Source organism: Candoia aspera, chromosome 1 (genome assembly GCF_035149785.1).
Source record: "Candoia aspera isolate rCanAsp1 chromosome 1, rCanAsp1.hap2, whole genome shotgun sequence".
In the NCBI taxonomy this organism is placed as follows: Eukaryota; Metazoa; Chordata; class Lepidosauria; order Squamata; family Boidae; genus Candoia; species Candoia aspera.
The window spans coordinates 11675733-11694450 of record NC_086153.1 but is presented as its reverse complement, the minus strand read 5'-3'; the positions used below and the strand labels follow the sequence as shown (position 1 = coordinate 11694450).

General features: G+C 42.4%; 1 protein-coding gene across 1 annotated transcript in view; it reads right to left on the bottom strand.

Moving 5' to 3' along the window:
• Nucleotides 1-341: 341 nt before the first annotated feature.
• CALN1 (calneuron 1) overlaps nucleotides 342-18718 on the bottom strand; it is a 133408-nt gene continuing 115031 nt past the window's right edge. The window contains exons 4-5 of the mRNA XM_063297267.1: nucleotides 2109-2262; nucleotides 342-1098 (exon numbers count right to left, since the gene is read on the bottom strand). Of these exons, the coding sequence (XP_063153337.1) occupies nucleotides 971-1098; nucleotides 2109-2262 (282 nt within the window). The 3' untranslated portion in view covers nucleotides 342-970. The remainder of the gene's footprint in view (nucleotides 1099-2108; nucleotides 2263-18718) is intronic.

Here is an 18718-nt window from a genome sequence, read left to right as displayed (position 1 = left end):
TACAAGCAGCACTTATCTGATCCATTTTAAACAGTTCCACTACAATCATATACATATATTATTTACGTCTAGGATCTTTGTAGCAAAATATGCTAAGATATTAAGCTGGGAGCAAATATCAATTCTGTTTGGAAATGTTTGTATAAGACAGATTTGAGTAAGATCAATAGAGACTGTATATTAAATATGAAGCTATTTATACATTGGATCAAGGTGCCCAATAACTTTTTACAGCATTGTTGGAAAACATGGTAGGAAGACTCTGCATTGGCCTTGTGAAATGCCCAGCATACTTCATTTTCCTTACATAAAAGTGCTGATGGAAAAGCAGGAACTGGATGAGTAAAATGCACTGATTAAAAAAAAGAAAGAAACACTGGACCACAGTCTTATGTTTAGTAGTTGAACAAAACTTCTCTGAAGCAGCATCATTCATATCCATGTCTCCAGGCACGGCCCTTCCACTAGTTTCTTCATCATTAAAGACTTGAATCAAAAACCCTGAAGTCAGATGAAATTGTAGAAATTATGGTCTTGAACTCGCTGTGATTATGTAGACATCCATTTCCTGGAACGTTGGACACTTAAAAATAGATTCATGAAAGCGTCCTGGCCAGTAGGACACCCAACCATGCAACCAGTGCTGAGTCTTGATCGATGCATCCTTGTTCTCATCTACTGCTACCACATCAAAAATATAATTCAGGGCTCTTATGGTTTTCTTTTTTATTGCATTAGGAAACAAAAAACCATTAAAGCATTAAGACAGCCCTTTTATTGTCCCTGCCAAGAGGATATAGTTGATTTACAAATACGCTGCCGGATACAGATTCCTTGCCGAGCCATCCCTCTTATCTCTCGTTCTCACTCATGTGCTCTCTCCTTTGCCCGTTTATTTGAAAGTTGATCAGGGAGAAAGTTCACCGGGCAGCATGCGCATGCGTGGATCATTTGTTTCACAGTGTTACGGCTACTCCATGCCACTTCGGAGGATTTGATTGGCTGCAATCAACATGACGCTGATAATAAAGGCCATAGCAAAAGCGCATATTAAGCTCTTCCGTACGCAGGTCTGTCGGTTCTGTTTCTGAGAGTGCACTAAAAAAGAAAAAGTGTAGGAGTTAAAAAGTTAAAGACAATTCTTTCTGTTTTAAAAGCAGCCCCTTTCTTAGCAACTTTTTCTGGCCTACAAGAAAGGGCTCAAAGGCAACATTTTCCATGTGATTGCCATTGGGGAAAATATATGCAGCTAGGGGTTGAATTATTGGGATCGTCGGTGCAACTGATAATGTTACTTCACCTGGTAATGGAATGCCTGCAGGAAAACAACTAAGCTCAGAAAGCACCAAGCGCCCAACATTTTCCAGGTGATATTTTAAAAACACTCTCAAAAGGAAAGTCAGAAGAAAAGAAACATTAGGCCACATGATGGCAGTAGATCCTGAACAATTTTCTCAACTCTAGGACCACACATTGTGCAAAGCCATGATTTAAGTAATTTGTTAAATAAACCACGTCTGGATGAGTTCCAACAATCTACATGGCCATGAACCATAATAGATGGGTTCACTCAACACACTAAGCCACAAGCACTGTGGCTTAATGTGATGTATGAACCCAATCTATGATTTGCAACTTTGGTGCCTGAGTAACAGGCCTGATTATTAAAACAAAAAAAGCTATGATTAGGGATTTTCCGGAATAGGATTGCCATGTGTTCTATCTTACAGAGCAAAATCCTCTACTGCAGTTTTTCTCAACTTGGGCTTCATCCAGATATGTGGACTTCAGCTTCCAGAATCCCCCAGTCAGTAGGGATATTGCTGGGGGATACTTCAGTTGGAGAAAATTGTTCTAAGAGGTTATTCATTCCAAGTTTGTTTGAAAGGTAAAAGAACCATAAAAAGAGAGAGCAATCAGAGCAATGGCCTTTGGTGGCTGCTTCACTTTGTTAAATGATACAATTAGGCTGTACTATATTCAACAGAATTTACTCCATATAGGCGTATAGTCTGCTATTACAAGTGAAACACCTCATTTATTCAACATGCTATGAGGAAGAAGAAGGTCAAATCATTTTATGTACAATATGTGTGACAGAAACCCACCTTCAAATTCTGTTTGACAATTACCAGAGTTCTCATTTAAACTCTCCTCCTCATTGATGATAATATTTTCAATGTCCTTCATTGTTAAGTGGTCCTGGAACGCATGATAGAGAATGTGTTTCAGCTCCTCCAATGTTATCCGTTGCATGTCAAACTGGGGAAAAAGTGAGAGTTTAGTTGGAGTCTGCACTAAAACACCATCAAATGTTCTTGCACTTTGCCCAAGTGTGTCCTCCAATTTCAAAAGAGATATACACCCATGGAGAAGGAGCTTCTTCTTTGTTCTCAGAGCTCTTCAGAGCAAAATGAAGCCCAGGTTAGACAGTGAAATGGGACCTGCTGCCCTCCCAAATCCAGTGACCGAGTTTCATTATGCTGAAAGTGTGCAGCTCTTGGGACCTCCTCAGGGTGTCTGTGAAATCTGCACAAAGAAACAATTGTTTGGTTTTGTCCTAAGGCATCACTCTGAAGAACCTGCCACGATCATGACTATATGAAGGTTAGCTGGGCGGCCATATGGAGGCCGACCTCCTCAGTATGCGATGTAGTGATGTGGCTATGAAATCCACGCAGAGACATAATTTCTTTGGTTATGTCATAAAGCGTCACTCTGAAGAACCTGCCACAGTCGTGTCTATATGGATTTTGGCTGAATAGCGAGAGTACGCAGACAGGAACAGTTAGGGAGCCACAGAACCTTTTTTTGTCTCAGGTGAGGCCCTCTGGGGTCAATTTTCTGGCCTTTGCATAATATTTTTATTGCATATCTATGCATCACTGTGCAGCACTCATCTATATCCAGGAAAGCTCCATACAGAAGTTCTGCTTTACCATCTATATCTGAGAAAACTCTGCGTGAGGGATTCCCTCCTTTTTTCATTCTTAGGCTTTAATGGAAGAGTAAGAAGCTATGGAGACAGCAGACATCTGAGAGAGGATTGTACAAGAAAATACTGTATATGAAACTTACACATACCCATTAACATCTTGTAACTAAGGTAAACTCAAGAATATCATCATTCACTGACAAGCATTTCACCAAAATACTCTTTGATTTATTTCTCATAATTTCTTGGAAATGACCAAACCGAGTAATTCTTGGCCCAGACTAAAAAAAATGCTACTCTAGTTCTATGAATGGCACTTATTTTTCCTCCTAATGACCAGGTCCTGGTCCTAATGCTTGGCTAAAGTATCTGGCTGAGATGAATCATATCGATTTCAGAGGAGGGGTAGCAAGTGTGTGGCGTTTCAATCTTAATGGTAACTGGGCTGCCTTTAGTTAGGTTGGGTTTTTTTTTTGGTCTTTTGATGTTATTTTGTTGCATTATTACAAACTGCCTTAAAGCCTAAGAAGCAGACAGAATATAAAAAGAAAACTGAAATGAAATATTTTTTCCCAACTCTCTTTGTGGCGATGGCATCAACCCAGACGGAGGTCACTGATGTAGTAAGTAAGTAAGTAAGTAAGTAAGTAAGTAAAGTAACAGCCTTCCAGCCATCTTTGTATGGCTGACACTGTCCATGATGGGTGTTCCACATTTGAACAGGACATCCAAGACTCTGCACGCCCAGCACGTGGAGGCAGGCATTTTACCCTGTGATAGCAACAGATTGGATCTGCTGAGCTGGATGAACCCAATAATTATAATTATATATATACACAAAATACATAAACATAAACATAAACCTGCAAATACAAAACTAAACATCTATCTTAACAAAAATGTAGTCCACTTCTGCCCTTCACTTTCCTCATGGATCTTTTATTTGTTTGTTTATTATCTATATAACAAACTTATATAGCTTCCCACTTCACCAAAAGCGACTCGGGTCGGCGTACAACAAAATACCTTTTATACCATTGTAATCACTATTTAAATGTTCTGTTATCTCCCCTTATCTAACCTATAAAAGCCTTTATCATTTTATAATAAATTTTCAGTGACGACATTTGAAAAAGTCAGGGAAATTAGCAGTTCCACTGAGAACTCATAATATCTATTTGTGAGTTCTCCATGGATTCTGTATCCATAGAGTCCCGCATTGGGGGAGATGGGTGGTGATATAAATGTTCATCATCATCATCATCATCATCTTGCTGTGAGTTAGACACTGGATTAAGTAGTTCAACAAGGAACAAAGATCCCAAATCATCTGGGATGGTAGAGGTGATGGTGATAAACAACAGTCACACAACTGCACAAACTTAAGTGGCATAAAGCACAGTATAGCACAAATCCAAGCTATGCCAAGTGTCAGATCCTGAACGCTCAAAAATAGTTGGTGCAGGTTACACATTTCCAAGAGTGAGTGTGGCAGGACAACTGAGAAGGCTGTTCTCCTGTGCCCCACAAGAGGTAGCCAAACACAGTTTTTTACAAACAGCCAATGAACTGTGGTTGTCACAAATGACACTGGCTTTTTATAGTAACTCCAGATGTGAGAGAAAAGAAATGCACAGATTATGAATCACCCATCTTAGGACTTGGTAAACCAGCCAGTCAGGTGGGCATCACTGTCAACCCAGGATGAGGATGGATAAAACGTTTGCAATTGATTGGGTGCTATTTTTAGTCGTGACTGTGCAGGTGAACTGAAAAGCTGCTGGTTGGGTGAGTGATGGTGAAGAGGCAATCAAGCCAACTTCCCAGCACCAAGTCTTTTTTTTTTAAAAGCTTTTTGCATAGTAGCATAGGTTTCAATGGGTCACAAAGAGGAAACTAAAAAAAAAAATCCTCGCATTTGTTACTTAGAACTCTGCACTGCACAAAGAGCATCGTTTAAAACAAAAATAGGGAATTGGTCTTCCGGATGAAGGATGGAAACAGTCGGAAATTATGGAAGCTGTTGTTTGGAAACATCTGGAGGGTCAGAAGCTGCGCTGAGTGCTCTTACTTTCAGATATAAGGTATATGGTGGCTATGGCCAGAAACGGTTTGATGACTGTACCCTGGCTAGATTTTAGCTATGTCCCCATAACTAAACATAGGTATTCCTGACTTACTAACTACAATTGGGACTGGCAACTCCATTGCTAAGCGATGTGGCCATAAAGTGAAATGTCACATGATTGTACCTGACTTACAATGTCAGTTTATCAGTTCCAGCTGTAGTTGTTAAGCAAATCGCCACAGGCCATTAAGTGCGACACCACGTGGCCGTGACTTGTGACTTCCTGCTGGCTACCCCATTGACTTTGCTTGTCGGAAGCTGGCAGGGAAGGTCACAAATGGCAATCATGTGACTGTGGGGCACTGCGACTGTCATAAGTGCATGCCAGTTGCCAAGCACTTGAATCACGACCATGGGGATGCTGCGATGTCTGCAACTTTGAGGACTGGTCATAAGTCTTCCTTTTCAGTGCCATCGTAACTTTGGTCACTGAACGAGTGATTCGTGGGGGAAGATTAGACGCAGCTTTTTCTGTGGTAGCTGGCTATGCTTCAGCAAGTGGCAAAACTTAGTTACCTTTAGCTATTCTCAGAAGCTAAACATAGTTGTTCCTGGTTATTCCAGGTAATTCCAAGATAATTACAGCTATCTATATTGGAAAGGTCCCAGAAGAAGAAGGATATATTGCTTCCATATTGTTGTCAAGAAAACAACATGGAAGTTGAGCTTGACTCAAAGGAGACATTGTCTCAGAAGCTAAGTAACATCAGCCCCAGTTAGGATTTGGATGGGAGACCACCTAGATATTTCAGAGCTGTAGGACAGACTGGGAAGTTGGAAACACAATCTGGAAGAGGCAATGGCAAGCCATTTCTGCAATACTGCCAAGGAAAGTGTATAGATATAATCACCATATTTTGCATAATTTGTGTGATGACATCATGATGCATCTAACATCACTGTGGCTTCTACCAAATGCCTATCACTTTATCCTAGCTGCAGAATAAACACCACTCAATAGATCACTCCCTTACACTTACTCAACTGACTTTAAAGACTGAATTACACATACAGCTTATTACTGTGTCTCTGAGTTCCTCCTATTCAGTCTTTTAAAACAGTGAGACTGGGCCATGATGTCCTCAGTTCTCACTTACCAGCAGTTATTTCCAAAGGCTGCAGAGCAGAAGGACAAAGGAGAAACAGGATTTTCCCATAACCACTGCTCTGAGATGAGCTACTTTTGGGTTGAATATTTGCTGCTCCAACAGTTTACCTGAATTGTTTTAATCTCACCTAGCCATTATTAGAACTCTAAGAAAAAGAAGCTGTTCTAACTTTACTTTTTTTATCCTTCCCATCCCACCTTCCTTTTGTCCCATATTTTTTTAAATCAGTGGTTTCCAAATGGCACCATGGATCACCAGTGATCCATAAGAGGTCTACACATGGTCCTTGATGCAGGCAATAAAAGGTGTTTTTTTTAAAGAAAATGACCATAATCTTATTGCCAAATTTTACTATTGGGTGTTTTTACCTAAAATTTCACAAAGTGTTGAGTGGGAAGTGCCAAAATCATACATGTTTTTGGCAATCTCATGAGAATTCAGCTACATATTTTTTTTAAAAATTGAGGTCCTGTGGACCCAATTTCAGAGGTGCACTGATTTGCTACTGTGCCTGCACGTGACACATGGCAATCCCTTGGCTTAAGTGGCAGTTCTCAAAAGCTTTCATTGAAGATGCAGATGTCAGAAAAAGGGCAGAGGTTGGGACCTGTGGTTTTAGACTAAGCTTATGAGCAACAGTCTTTTTCCCCCTTATTGTGATGATTTGTTGTTTATTCGTTTAGTCGCTTCCGACTCTTCGTGACTTCATGGACCAGCCCACGCCAGAGCTTCCTGTCGGTCGTCAACACCCCCAGCTCCCCCAGGGACGAGTCCGTCACCTCTAGAATATATTGTGATGATACTATCACAATAAAAAAGGGGGAAAAGACTGTTGCTCATAAGCTTAGTCTAGAGAGCCAGTTTAGTGTAGTGGTTAAAGACTCCAGGCTAGAAACTAGGAAGCCATGAGTTCTAGTCCCACTTTAGACACAAAGCCACCCGGGTCACTCTCTCTCAGCCTTAGGGAGAAGGCAATGGCAAACTACTTTTGAAATCTTGCCAAGAAAACTGCAGGGACTTGTCCAAGCAGTTGCCAGGAATCAACACTGACTCAAAGGCACAAAATAAGTCAGTCAGTCAGTCAGTCAGTCAGTCAGTCAGTCAGTCAGTCAGTCTTGATTATGTGCCATCAAGTTGTTTTTGACTCCTAGTGATTTGAATGCAATGCTATTTACACATATAATACACTTAAATTCTTAACTTTCTACTGATTAGATACCTTAGAGTATTGGACATGAAAAAGAGGGGGGAAAGGTGGATATTCTATCATTATTAGTTTCAGTTTAAGATATTAGTGTTATGAGCATTATGATTATTTGGCTTTTTCGTTCAAAGTTAGGTATACTCCAGTTTCTCTTCAGATTTTATAAATCTTTTGCCTATTACTGATCTTTTTAAACTGACCTGGAAAATTTTGCTGAGAAATAAATTAATATTGGTATGAACCAAAAGCCCCCACCAATTTTTGAGAAACCCTCTGCTTCCTGTGAAAGATACTGCTTTTCTGGCCTCTTGCCAAGGACATCCCCAATTATTGTCTTGAATAATCTTTGGGAAACATCCATCAGATATGAAAGCTTTCTTCTTGGTAGAGCTTCTTGGAATAAGCTCGCAACCAAGAGAGATGGCAGAGTCACTTGATCATTTTAGGGAAGGTTTAAAGTGAACAAGGCAAAGGTGCCTTTAACTTCCACTCTGGAAGCCAAATGAACACAATGTGAAGATTTCTTGGCAACAGTTCAGACCTGATTTTCCACTGACTTTTTCAGAGTTTTTATTCCTGACTTTTCAAAATAGCCTATAGCCCTGTGATTTCTCATCCAAGTACTAACCTAGCCCAGCTCTGCTTAATATCTGAACCCAGAAAAGGTTGTCCAAATACTCCACTTCCTAAGATGGGGCAGGAATAGATTTATGCCATATGAGCATCTGTAAGTAATAGTGAGAGAAGAGACAACATTTATAAAGAAGCTATTCTCTTTCTCCATTTCTTTGTGGTTTGACCCCACCCTACACAAAAGCATGAAAAAAGGGTATGCAAAGCAATTGGCGCATTAACACTAAAAGAACAAGCAGTCAAGAAATATGCTGCAGACTAGCACTTGGTAGGGCAGCCATAAAAGCCTTGGAAAAGATATTCAAATGCTGGGATGTGTCTATACCCACAAAGATCAGTATCTGGCAAGCAAGGGTATTCCCTGTGACACTCTATGGAAGTGAAAGTTGGACTTTGAAGAAGCAGGATAGGAAGAGGATTGACGCCTTTGGACTCTGGTGTTGGAGAAGACTCCTGAGAATGCTGTGGACAGCCAAGAAAACAAACCAATGGATTGTTGAACAAATCAACCCAGAGTTCTCACTTGAGGCACAAATGACCAGGCTCAAAGTATCCTATGTTGGACATATTATGTGAAGACTCAGCTCTCTGGAAAAGGCTCTAATGCTGGGAAAGGTAGAAGGAAAGAGAAAAAGAGGACAACCAGCAGCAAGATGGGTGGACTCAGTTATAGTGGCAATGAATGCATGATTGGAAAACTTGAAAGACCAGGTTAGGGACAGACTGTCACAGAGAAAATCTATCTATGTGGTTGCTAAGAGTTGACAATGACTTGATGGCAAATACTCAATCAATCAGTCAATCAATCAATATTTTAGAAGAGAGATTGGGACTATCTTGGCAAAGTTTGTAAAAATTTATCTTTCAGTAATCATATCCCAAATGGAATTGCCACAGCAACAATGGAAAATGGCAAAAATATGTGTGCCCTTGGACAAACTAGCAAAATGCATTTATTGCAGGATAGTGTGTACACAATCTTGGGAAATCTTACTGCATGTTTTCCTTTTTTTCAGAAATTCAGGATGCCTGACTGGCCAACCAGAGGGAGGAGACATACTTACTCAGATCAGATGAAGGGAAAGGTGGCATGTTAGCTTCTGGTGCTACTGCTGTTGTTTATTGAATGAATTAATGGGTGTGGGGTATATCCTTCAATGGGTCACTGGAGGATTTTGTCACATAACTTTAAAAGCTGTGTGGATTAATGTATGGATTAATCTCACTTCAGTGGACACTTTTATAGTATCACAATGAATGTGAAATGTATCTTTCCTCTTATCCAGATGGTTTATAGGTTATGGGATGAAACACTGATGATAAATTGTATGCATTACATATATACTACCATGAGTTAAGGTCATAATTTCAGAAGGAAAGAAGGAATGAGGGAAGATCAACCCTGTGCTATGATTTGGAATGCTAAACTCTGAGGAACATACATTCCATGCCCCTATTTTTATCAATCTGAATAGATTAATTTATTAATTAATCTATTAATATATGAATTCATTTATGAATTTATTAAAACAATATTTGTCATTTTGGGGGGAGAAATTAACCAAGAAAAGCAAGAGCACCTTGTAAAATTGCAACTATTATTTCAATAAATTCAATGAATACATTTATATTCCTCTTAATCACTGCAGTTGCAATAGAACAGCACTTCTCAAGACCAGTGACTCTGGGTGGCTAACAACAATAAAAACAATCGAACAATTAAAACAATACAGAAACAGCACTTCTCACTTCTCAGCAACTTTAAGATCTGTGGACTTCAACTCCCAGAATTCCCCAGCCAGCATGAGCGTTGGAGTTGGAGTCCACAGATCTTAAAGTTGTTGAGGTTGAGAAACTCTGCTACAGAACAATCTAACAATAAGAAGATGGGATGCTGTCACGCTACAAAACAAAGCACAAATACCCAGTTAGAAGAGGTACAACTCAGAATTTAAGATGAAAAGTTCATAAGAAAAAGAAAAAAGAAAGAGGGAGACCTGCTAGGCCTGTAGGTATGCCCTGGATCTGCCAGGATGAAGGGCTTCATGCCTGAAGCAAGATGATGTTCTTTGTCAAGGCAAGGAGGCAAGGTGTGAAACTGCTTCAGAACTTTTGTGTCATCTCTGTCACCCCCCTAAAGCAGAATAGTTTTCTGCACAGCTAAAAGGGGCTGTAGAGAGGCAAGAAATGCTGGAGAAGATGAATGTGAACTCCCTCAAGGCTTGCAGTGGTGAAGGATGCAAGCGGGATTTTGAGGAGTACTGCTGGAGGTTGCTGAGCAGCGTGTCTTCCTGCAGGATTTGCTACAACTTTGGGAAGTGGGTCACTGGACTCAGCAAAGCCTTGGGGAGTTGCTAGAGAGAAGACTTCGAATATATTCATCATCACCACTTGAATATATTCATCATCAGTACTTGCTAAGGCTTCAGGCCAGAGTTAGCTGAGGAGGTGAGCAGCATGTCCTCCTCCAGTGTTTGCAAAAGCTTTGTAGAGTAATGTCCATGGAGGTGTGCAGTGTCTTCCACCAAAGCTTTGGGCAGTTGTGCAAGAGGAGGTGGTGCAATACATTTATAATTTTTGTTTGCTAAACCTTTGGGCCTGCAATAGCCAAGGAGTTATGCAATGCTTCCTCTGCAGAACTTGCTAAAAACCTGGGGACCAGTGTTAGCAAAGGGGTACAGTGCATACTCCTCCAGGTTCACCAAGCTTTTGCCATTTCGTTATCCACAGCAACTATGAAAACCAGGAGACCATCCAGGATCCATGTCCACAGAGAAGCCACATAGACACAACCTGATCCGAGGCCAAAGTCACTCTATTATTCCAAGTGGCAACCAAAGCCTCAATCAAACTGTGTGCCATAGCCAGAGGAATAATCCCAAGCTTTTGCCTCCTGAAGGAGGTGCAGCACCAGAGAACTCCAAAGCCAACAGGGAATGATCTGTCCATGGCAAGGAAATTGATGGTAACATTCTGCAAATCAAGATCACATTGCCACTGCCCCAAGATGGAAACCAGGTCTAATATGTGGTCTCCACTGTGAGCCAGGCCAAAGATAACTTGGGTCAGCTCCATGGTTGCCATGAACTCCTGAGCCTTCTCCAAATCCATGCCCAGTGATGGCAGACTGAAGTCCCCCAGAAGCATAAGCTTGGAGCACTCCACTGCCAACCTGGACACAGGCTAAAGCAGCTCAGATAAGGAGGTTGCTATGCATCAGGGAAGCCGATATACAAGCAACAGTCCATTCTGATCCTGACAGCTCAGCTTCACAAACAAGGTCTCATTCCCAGCAATCTGCACAGCAGCCCCCCTGAAAGCCACTAAGCTTTGTTTATTTTTATTTATTTATTTATTTATTTTTCAAATTTTTGCTACTGCCCATCTCCCCCGAAAAGAGGGATTCTTTCTTGGATAACAACTTCCACACCACTAACCTGACCCTGGTTCTCTGACTAAGGCCACACATGAAACCCAGCTGGACACATATCTGAGAGGGGAAGTCCCCCACCCCCCAATCCCTGGGGCCCAGCCAGGTTTCGGTAATGCAAACACATCAAGTTGTGGATGAAGTCAACTTTGTTACAGGCTGGCTATGTATCAAGCAGTAACAGCCATAAGCCAAGGTCTCCGGAGCCCCTGCTTACCAGGTGTTGGGGCAAAGCACAGGGACTGGAAGATGACATTGATACCAAATATCAAGGTCACCTTCCCTGAGAGTGGCCCTCCTTCTGTGTCTCTCCATATCTCCCTCTGCCCATCACCACCCTAATAGCCTTACCTGACCATTCCATCCAGCCACCTCAAACTCCTCTGACCTAGGTGCTCCACCTGCAGGCCAGTGGGCCTCAATACACCAACCACACTATAAGGAGGCTAGCACCAGCCTTGGAAATGCCCTTTGCTCAACATTACATCCACCAACTATCTACTCCCCACAATCCACCCTACCCTCTCATACTGTGCAGGGTCCAACCCTGCCACCTGTCTCTCAGAGGAAAACAGTAACAACAACCCAAAAAGACAACCCCTCCCCGCAACAACCTTCACCAAAAAAACCTCAGTCCAAAGGACGAAAGTCCAATGCTGCACAGGTACGAACTCTCCAGCAGTGAGGGAAGAAAAACTTAGAGTTAGTTGCAATAAGAGTCTAGTAAGCTAGCTGTCCCACCAGTCTGCCAAGATGGACGAAACTGGCAAGAAAGATGAAAATAACACGATGGCCACAAATTGGACTCAGTCTTTGTGCATGGATTTCAAAAACAGCTTGACAATACTCTAATATCAGAGTGAAGGAAGTTTTCCTGATCTGGCTTTGTGAACATATCCTAGTGACAGATCTGATTGGCTGGGTGGTACTCTGACATCATCCCCACCACCAGCACATCTCCTGAAAACATGGGTCATGTTGAATAAAAAGAAACCTGTAATCAAAACTACATCAAGTAGTTGCTGAGAAATGAACAGGAGGAAAATTGTGTGGAAAAGGTAACTTCTGGTTACAGGTGGATGGATCACTCAGAGGACCCTCAGCTTCCTCCAGAGAGCTTTATTTTGTACTGAAAATATTTCCCTCAGAGAAATGGCTTAACATCTGAAAATGGTTTCAGGGTTAAGCTCAGTGACCTGTGACTCAAACTGCTCTTGAGCTAGGAACTAAACACATTTAATTCTAATTGGTGGATGGTCAAACTCTTAGCTGAAACATGGAGATGATGAATTAAAATTTCTAAGCAGCCAAATATAGGTTTCTTTCTAGACTGCTCATGTTGTCACAAAGGGAAAAAACATCCATTATACAAAATATCCCTTAGACCATCACTACTCAGTCTTTCTGCAACTAGTGAACCCCCAAGTAAACATCTGGCAAGTATAAGGACCACACAGTTAAACTAACAACCCTCGCTCTATAGTGTTGTCTGAAAGCATGTGTCCTCACATTTTTGGGTGAATAGAATACTGATTACTGTTGCATTTACATTGGCCCTCCCATCTTTTCCCACTTCTAAAGGCTGTCTTAAACTAATTTTTGAACCAAAAATTGCAATCCAAAGTTAGATATTTATTGCTAAAATAATTTAAATTCTTGAAACCACAACAGCCCTTAGCACAAACTTGCCAACCAAGAACATTCTTCAGAGAAATCTTTGAGTACTACGGGGCTATAAGACAGTATATCCCCAGCCAATTGATTGATTGTTTATCTGCTATCAAGTCATTTTTGATTCCTAGTGACCACATAGATAGATTTTTCTCCAGGTCCCCAGCCAACAGACGTTGTATTTCCTTTTCACACACACACGTGTGTGTGTGGGGGGGGACGTTGCTTGGCTAAGATCAGTTTGCTTATTTATTTATGGTGATGATTGTATGCTCTAGTCCAAAAAGACTCATGGTGGTTTAAAATAACTAAGCTAAAATATCAGTAAAACAAATCCATAAATGTGATCAATCTGATAAAACTATAACCCACCCCAAAATTCACAATCCAAGCAGTTCCTATGAACTAAAAGTTCTGTAGAAAAGATCCATCTTAACCACCTTCTTGAATACCATCACAGAGGATGCTATCAGAATTTCCAGGGGAAAGCTGTTCTAGAGGAATGGAGACATTACTGAAAAATATGATCACCTGTCCCTCCTTAAAACTTCCATATTGGGAATTCTCAACATCCCTTCTCAGGACAAACGGACTGGATGGGTCAGTTGCATTGGAAGGAGATGATGTGGGAGCCAAGCCTTAAAAGGCTTTATAGATCAAAACTGACATTGAATTGTATTTGGAAAGCTTTTTAGAGCCAATGCAGTGTCCACAGAACCACGGTTACATTGTTATAGTAGCTCTTACCAGCTAACCAGTTGGCTGATGTAGTTTATATGACTTGTAGCTTCTGGGTAGTCTTTGAAGGAGCCCATTGTAGAATGCACTGCAGTAGTATATAATAGAGGGAATGAGGGCATAAGTTACTGTTGCCAAGACCTTCTGCTCCAAAAAGGTGGCAGCTGGCACACCAACCGAAGTTGGGCAAAGGCATCCATAGCCATGGCCTTCACCTGTCTAGCTAGAAGTAGCTGTGGTTCTAGCTGTGAGTCTAGGGGAATCCATAAGTCACAGACTTGCTTATTCAGGGGAAATGCCATTCTAGCTGGAATCACAAGCACAGCTGACAGAACCAGATGGTTTTTGGACAAACAGCACCTCCATCTTGGAATGCTTCAACCTCAGCTTGTTTCTTCTCATTATTTTTATTTATTTATTTATTATTCCAATTTCTATCACCGCCCATCTCCCCCTAAAAAGGGGGACTCTGGGCGATTTACAAGAAAACCATTAAGTCCTCACAAGCCTCCAAGTTCCAGGGTCAAGAACTCTTCTATATCTGCCTGGAGCGGAGATGTACAGTATATTTGAATATGATCAATATCATTTACTTATTTGTTGCATCATATTTATATAGCCACCCATCTCAAAGAGAGTGACTCTGGGCAGCATACAACCCTCAGTTAAAAAGAAAACCAATAAATACATATATACAGTACATATATACGATGATACCTCACCCAAAAGTGATGAATGACCTCTCCTAGTCATTTCATGCAGACACAGAGGAGAGAGAACCCCATCACTTTCTATAAAGAGAAGGTTGAAGACTGGGTGATAGTTGTCCAAAATGGTCCAATCCAGGGACAGCCTCTTTCAAGATGGCTGGCATAATCTCCAAAGGGGTGCTGGCCGCCTCCTAGATGCAGCCAATCACATCCCAACCAATTTTCGGAATGAATCAGGTAGGGCATTCCAAAAAGAGGCAGAGCTTACACTACTGAATACTTTAGTTTTGTTGTTTATTCGTTTAGTCGCTTCCGACTCTTCGTGACTTCATGGACCAGCCCACGCCAGAGCTTCCTGTCGGTCGTCAACACCCCCAGTTCCCCCAGGGACGAGTCCGTCACCTCTAGAATATCATCCATCCATCTTGCCCTTGGTCGGCCCCTCTTCCTTTTGCCCTCCACTCTCCCTAGCATCAGCATCTTCTCCAGGGTGTCCTGTCTTCTCATTATGTGGCCAAAGTATTTCAGTTTTGCCTTTAATATCATTCCCTCAAGTGAGCAGTCTGGCTTTATTTCCTGGAGGATGGATTGGTTTGATCTTCTTGCAGTCCAAGGCACTCTCAGAATTTTCCTCCAACACCACAGTTCCAAAGCATCGATCTTCCTTCTCTCAGCCTTCCTTATGGTCCAGCTCTCGCAGCCATATGCTACTACGGGGAACACCATTGCTTTAACTATGCGGGCCTTTGTTGTCAGTGTGATGTCTCTGCTCTTAACTATTTTATCGAGATTTGTCATTGCTCTTCTCCCAAGGATTAAGCGTCTTCTGATTTCCTGGCTGCAGTCAGCATCTGCAGTAATCTTTGCACCTAGGAATACAAAGTCTTTCACTGCTTCTACATTTTATCCCTCTATTTGCCAGTTATCAATCAAGCTGGTTCCCATAATCTTGGTTTTTTTGAGGTTTAGCTGCAAGCCAGCTTTTGCACTTTCTTCTTTCACCTTCATCATAAGGCTCCTCAGTTTCTCTTCACTTTCAGCCATCAAAATGGTATCATCTGCATATCTGAGATTGTTAATGTTTCTTCCAGAGATTTGAACTCCAGCCTTGGATTCCTCAAGCCCAGCTTGTCGCATGATGTGTTCTGCATACAAGTTGAATAGGTAGGGTGAGAGTATACAGCCCTGCCGTACTCCTTTCCCAATCTTAAACCAGTCCGTTGTTCCGTGGTCTGTTCTTACTGTTGCTACTTGGCCGTTATACAGATTCTTCAGGAGGCAGACAAGATGACTTGGTATCCCCATACCACTAAGAACTTGCCACAATTTGTTATGGTCCACACAGTCAAAGGCTTTAGAATAGTCAATAAAACAGAAATAGATGTTTTTCTGAAACTCCCTGGCTTTTTCCATTATCCAGTGGATATTGGCAATTTGGTCTCTAGTTCCTCTGCCTTTTCTAAAGCCAGCTTGTACATCTGGCAATTCTCGCTCCATGAACTGCTGAAGTCTACCTTGCAGGATCTTGAGCATTACCTTACTGGCATGTGAGAATACTTTAGTTACTTCTTTGAAATTGGCAGGCTGAAATGAATCCCAGATAATATTGCCAGATGTAACTCCAGTTATGTCAGCCCTGTAAGGTAGACCAGAATAAGAAACCAGTGCCATATGGGTCAGGACTACTTTTATTGTTACAGCTATAGTTAACAGAATCTTGCAAGCCTGAACGTGCTTCCCCTCCCTCACTTTATCTTCATGTAAACTGTTAACCTGTCTGAGATATTTACTCACGTTACTTTCTTGGCCCGGGCTCAGGTTGCTTTTATCTGACCATTGCCTTGATAGCAGCTCTTCCTCCTGTCCTTCAAGGGCATTCCCTATTCCCTCCACAAGTTACTTCTTCAGACCCTGTTGAAGTAGGGTCCAGAATAAGCAAATATGAGCAATTATATTGGCAAAATCTTGCACAAACATCTCACAACAACCAGAAGCAAAATCTTCTTGACTGTCTTTCCCCAAAAGAGAACAGGTTGTGCTTAACAAAGATGCTGAAATAGATTTCACCAAGATAATAAGGGCAAAGAAGTAATGATACTTTGCCACCTTTACGGCCACAATGTAGACTCAATTACATGCTCTTACACATGTGCAGTCAGGTTCACTTCTATCTTCCTCCACTAATTCTCCAGCTATCTCTTTTACCACTTCATTTCCTGGAGCTCTTTCATATCCCAAGGGGCTCCACAGGATTGGTGAATAAGGTATAGAGAGCCAGGGAGATGGCCTTAAAGCAAATATTCAGAAACTGTTGTGTAAACCAAAAGGACAGAAACATTCCTTAGGTCCTGGGAAGGCAGACAGCATTAAGAAGAGACTCAGGCTGACTCCTCCCTGACTTACTGGGGTACAAGAGGAAAGGGAGGAGAAACAGAGACTTGCAAGATTCTGTTATTATAGCCTATCTCAATCAAGTATATTTTGAGTCTTTTTGTGGAGTTGGATGGATTTATTTATTTATTTATCTATCAGTCAATCAATCAATCACATTTTAGCATTGCCCATCTCCCCCCGCCACCCAAAGGAGGGACTCTGGGCAGTTTACAATAAAAACAGAGTTAAAATTCAAAACAATTTAAAATACAATATATAAAATATGTGATAGAATCTAAATGGCTGAAAGTTCTCTATCAGTCCTTGAGTATTATGGGCCCTTCTAAGGTCATTCTAGGGCACTACCCATCCCCAGGAGTGGCTATTCCCCTTCCCGTTCCAGGCCTGCTGGCAAAACCAGGTTTTTAGTTTTTTACGGAAGTCCAGGAGCGAGGGGGCCTGTCTCACCTCCGGGGGAAGAATGTTCCAAAGGGTGGGAGCTACTGCGGAGAAGGCACGCTTCCGAGACCCAGGGCCGCAACTAGGGTCTCTGTCACCCAGGGCAAACATGGATTCCGCGCCCATTTTGGCGGCCCCCCAGCACTCATTTTGGTACCCCACCAGTGCAGCGCCCAGGGCACATGCCCCAGTTGCCCCCCCCCCCAGTTGCGGCCCTACCGAGACCCCGCCAGATGGAATTCTTTTACGGATGGGGGCCATAGTATGCCCTCTCTGCATGACTGGGTGGGATGGGTCAATGTGATGGGGATGAGACAGTCCTTCAGGTAGCCTGGCCCCATGCCATGTAGGGCTTTAAAGGTAATAACCAAAGCCTTGAATTGAACCCAGAAGCAAACTGGAACCCAGTGCAGCTCACGCAGCAAAGGTGTTGCATGTGCAAAACTTGGAGCACTCAAAGCCTGTGTGGCTGCATTCTGGACCAGTTGTAGCTTCCAGATATTCTTCAAGGGTAGCTCCATGTACAGCGCATTACAGTAGTCTATCTGGGAGATGACCAGGGCATGAGTGACTGTTTGGAGGGCCTCTCGATCCAGGAAAGGGCGTAACTGGTGCACAACTAGAAGTTGAGCAAAGGCCCTCCTGGCCACGACTGCCACCTACTCTTCGAGCAGGAGTTGTAAATACAGAGGATCCCCAAGTTACGCACCGGATCTGTCTGAGGCAGTGCAACCCCATCCAGAACTAGATATGACAATTTTCCAGATCCTGAGGTGCCATTCGTCCATAGCCACTCTGTCCTACCAGGGTTCAGTTGAAGCCTGTTGTTCCCCATCCAGGCCTCCACAGCCCCCAGGCACCTGGAGAGGGTGATCACGGCATCACTTACTTCACCCAGGATGGAGATATATAATTGAGTATCATCAGCATATTGATGATACCTCATCCCGTGGTGATGGATGATCTCACCTAGAGGTTTCATGTAGATGTTAAGAAGGAGTGGAGAGAGTACCTAACCCTGTGGCACCCCACAAAGAAGGGGCCATAGGCTGGATCTCTCGCTCCCTATCAACACCGATTGGGACCGGCCCTGGAGGAAGGAGGTGAACCAGCGTAAGACTATGCCACCCACCCCCAACTTCCTGAGCCGACCCAAAAGGATACCATGGTCGATGGTATCGAAAGCTGCTGAGAGGTAAAGAAGAGCCAGGATGGATGCACTGCCTCCATCCTGCTCCTGCCAGAGATCATCCATAAGTGCAACCAATGCCGTTTCCATCCCATAACCAGGCCTGAAACCTGACTGAAAGGGGTCTAGATAATCCATT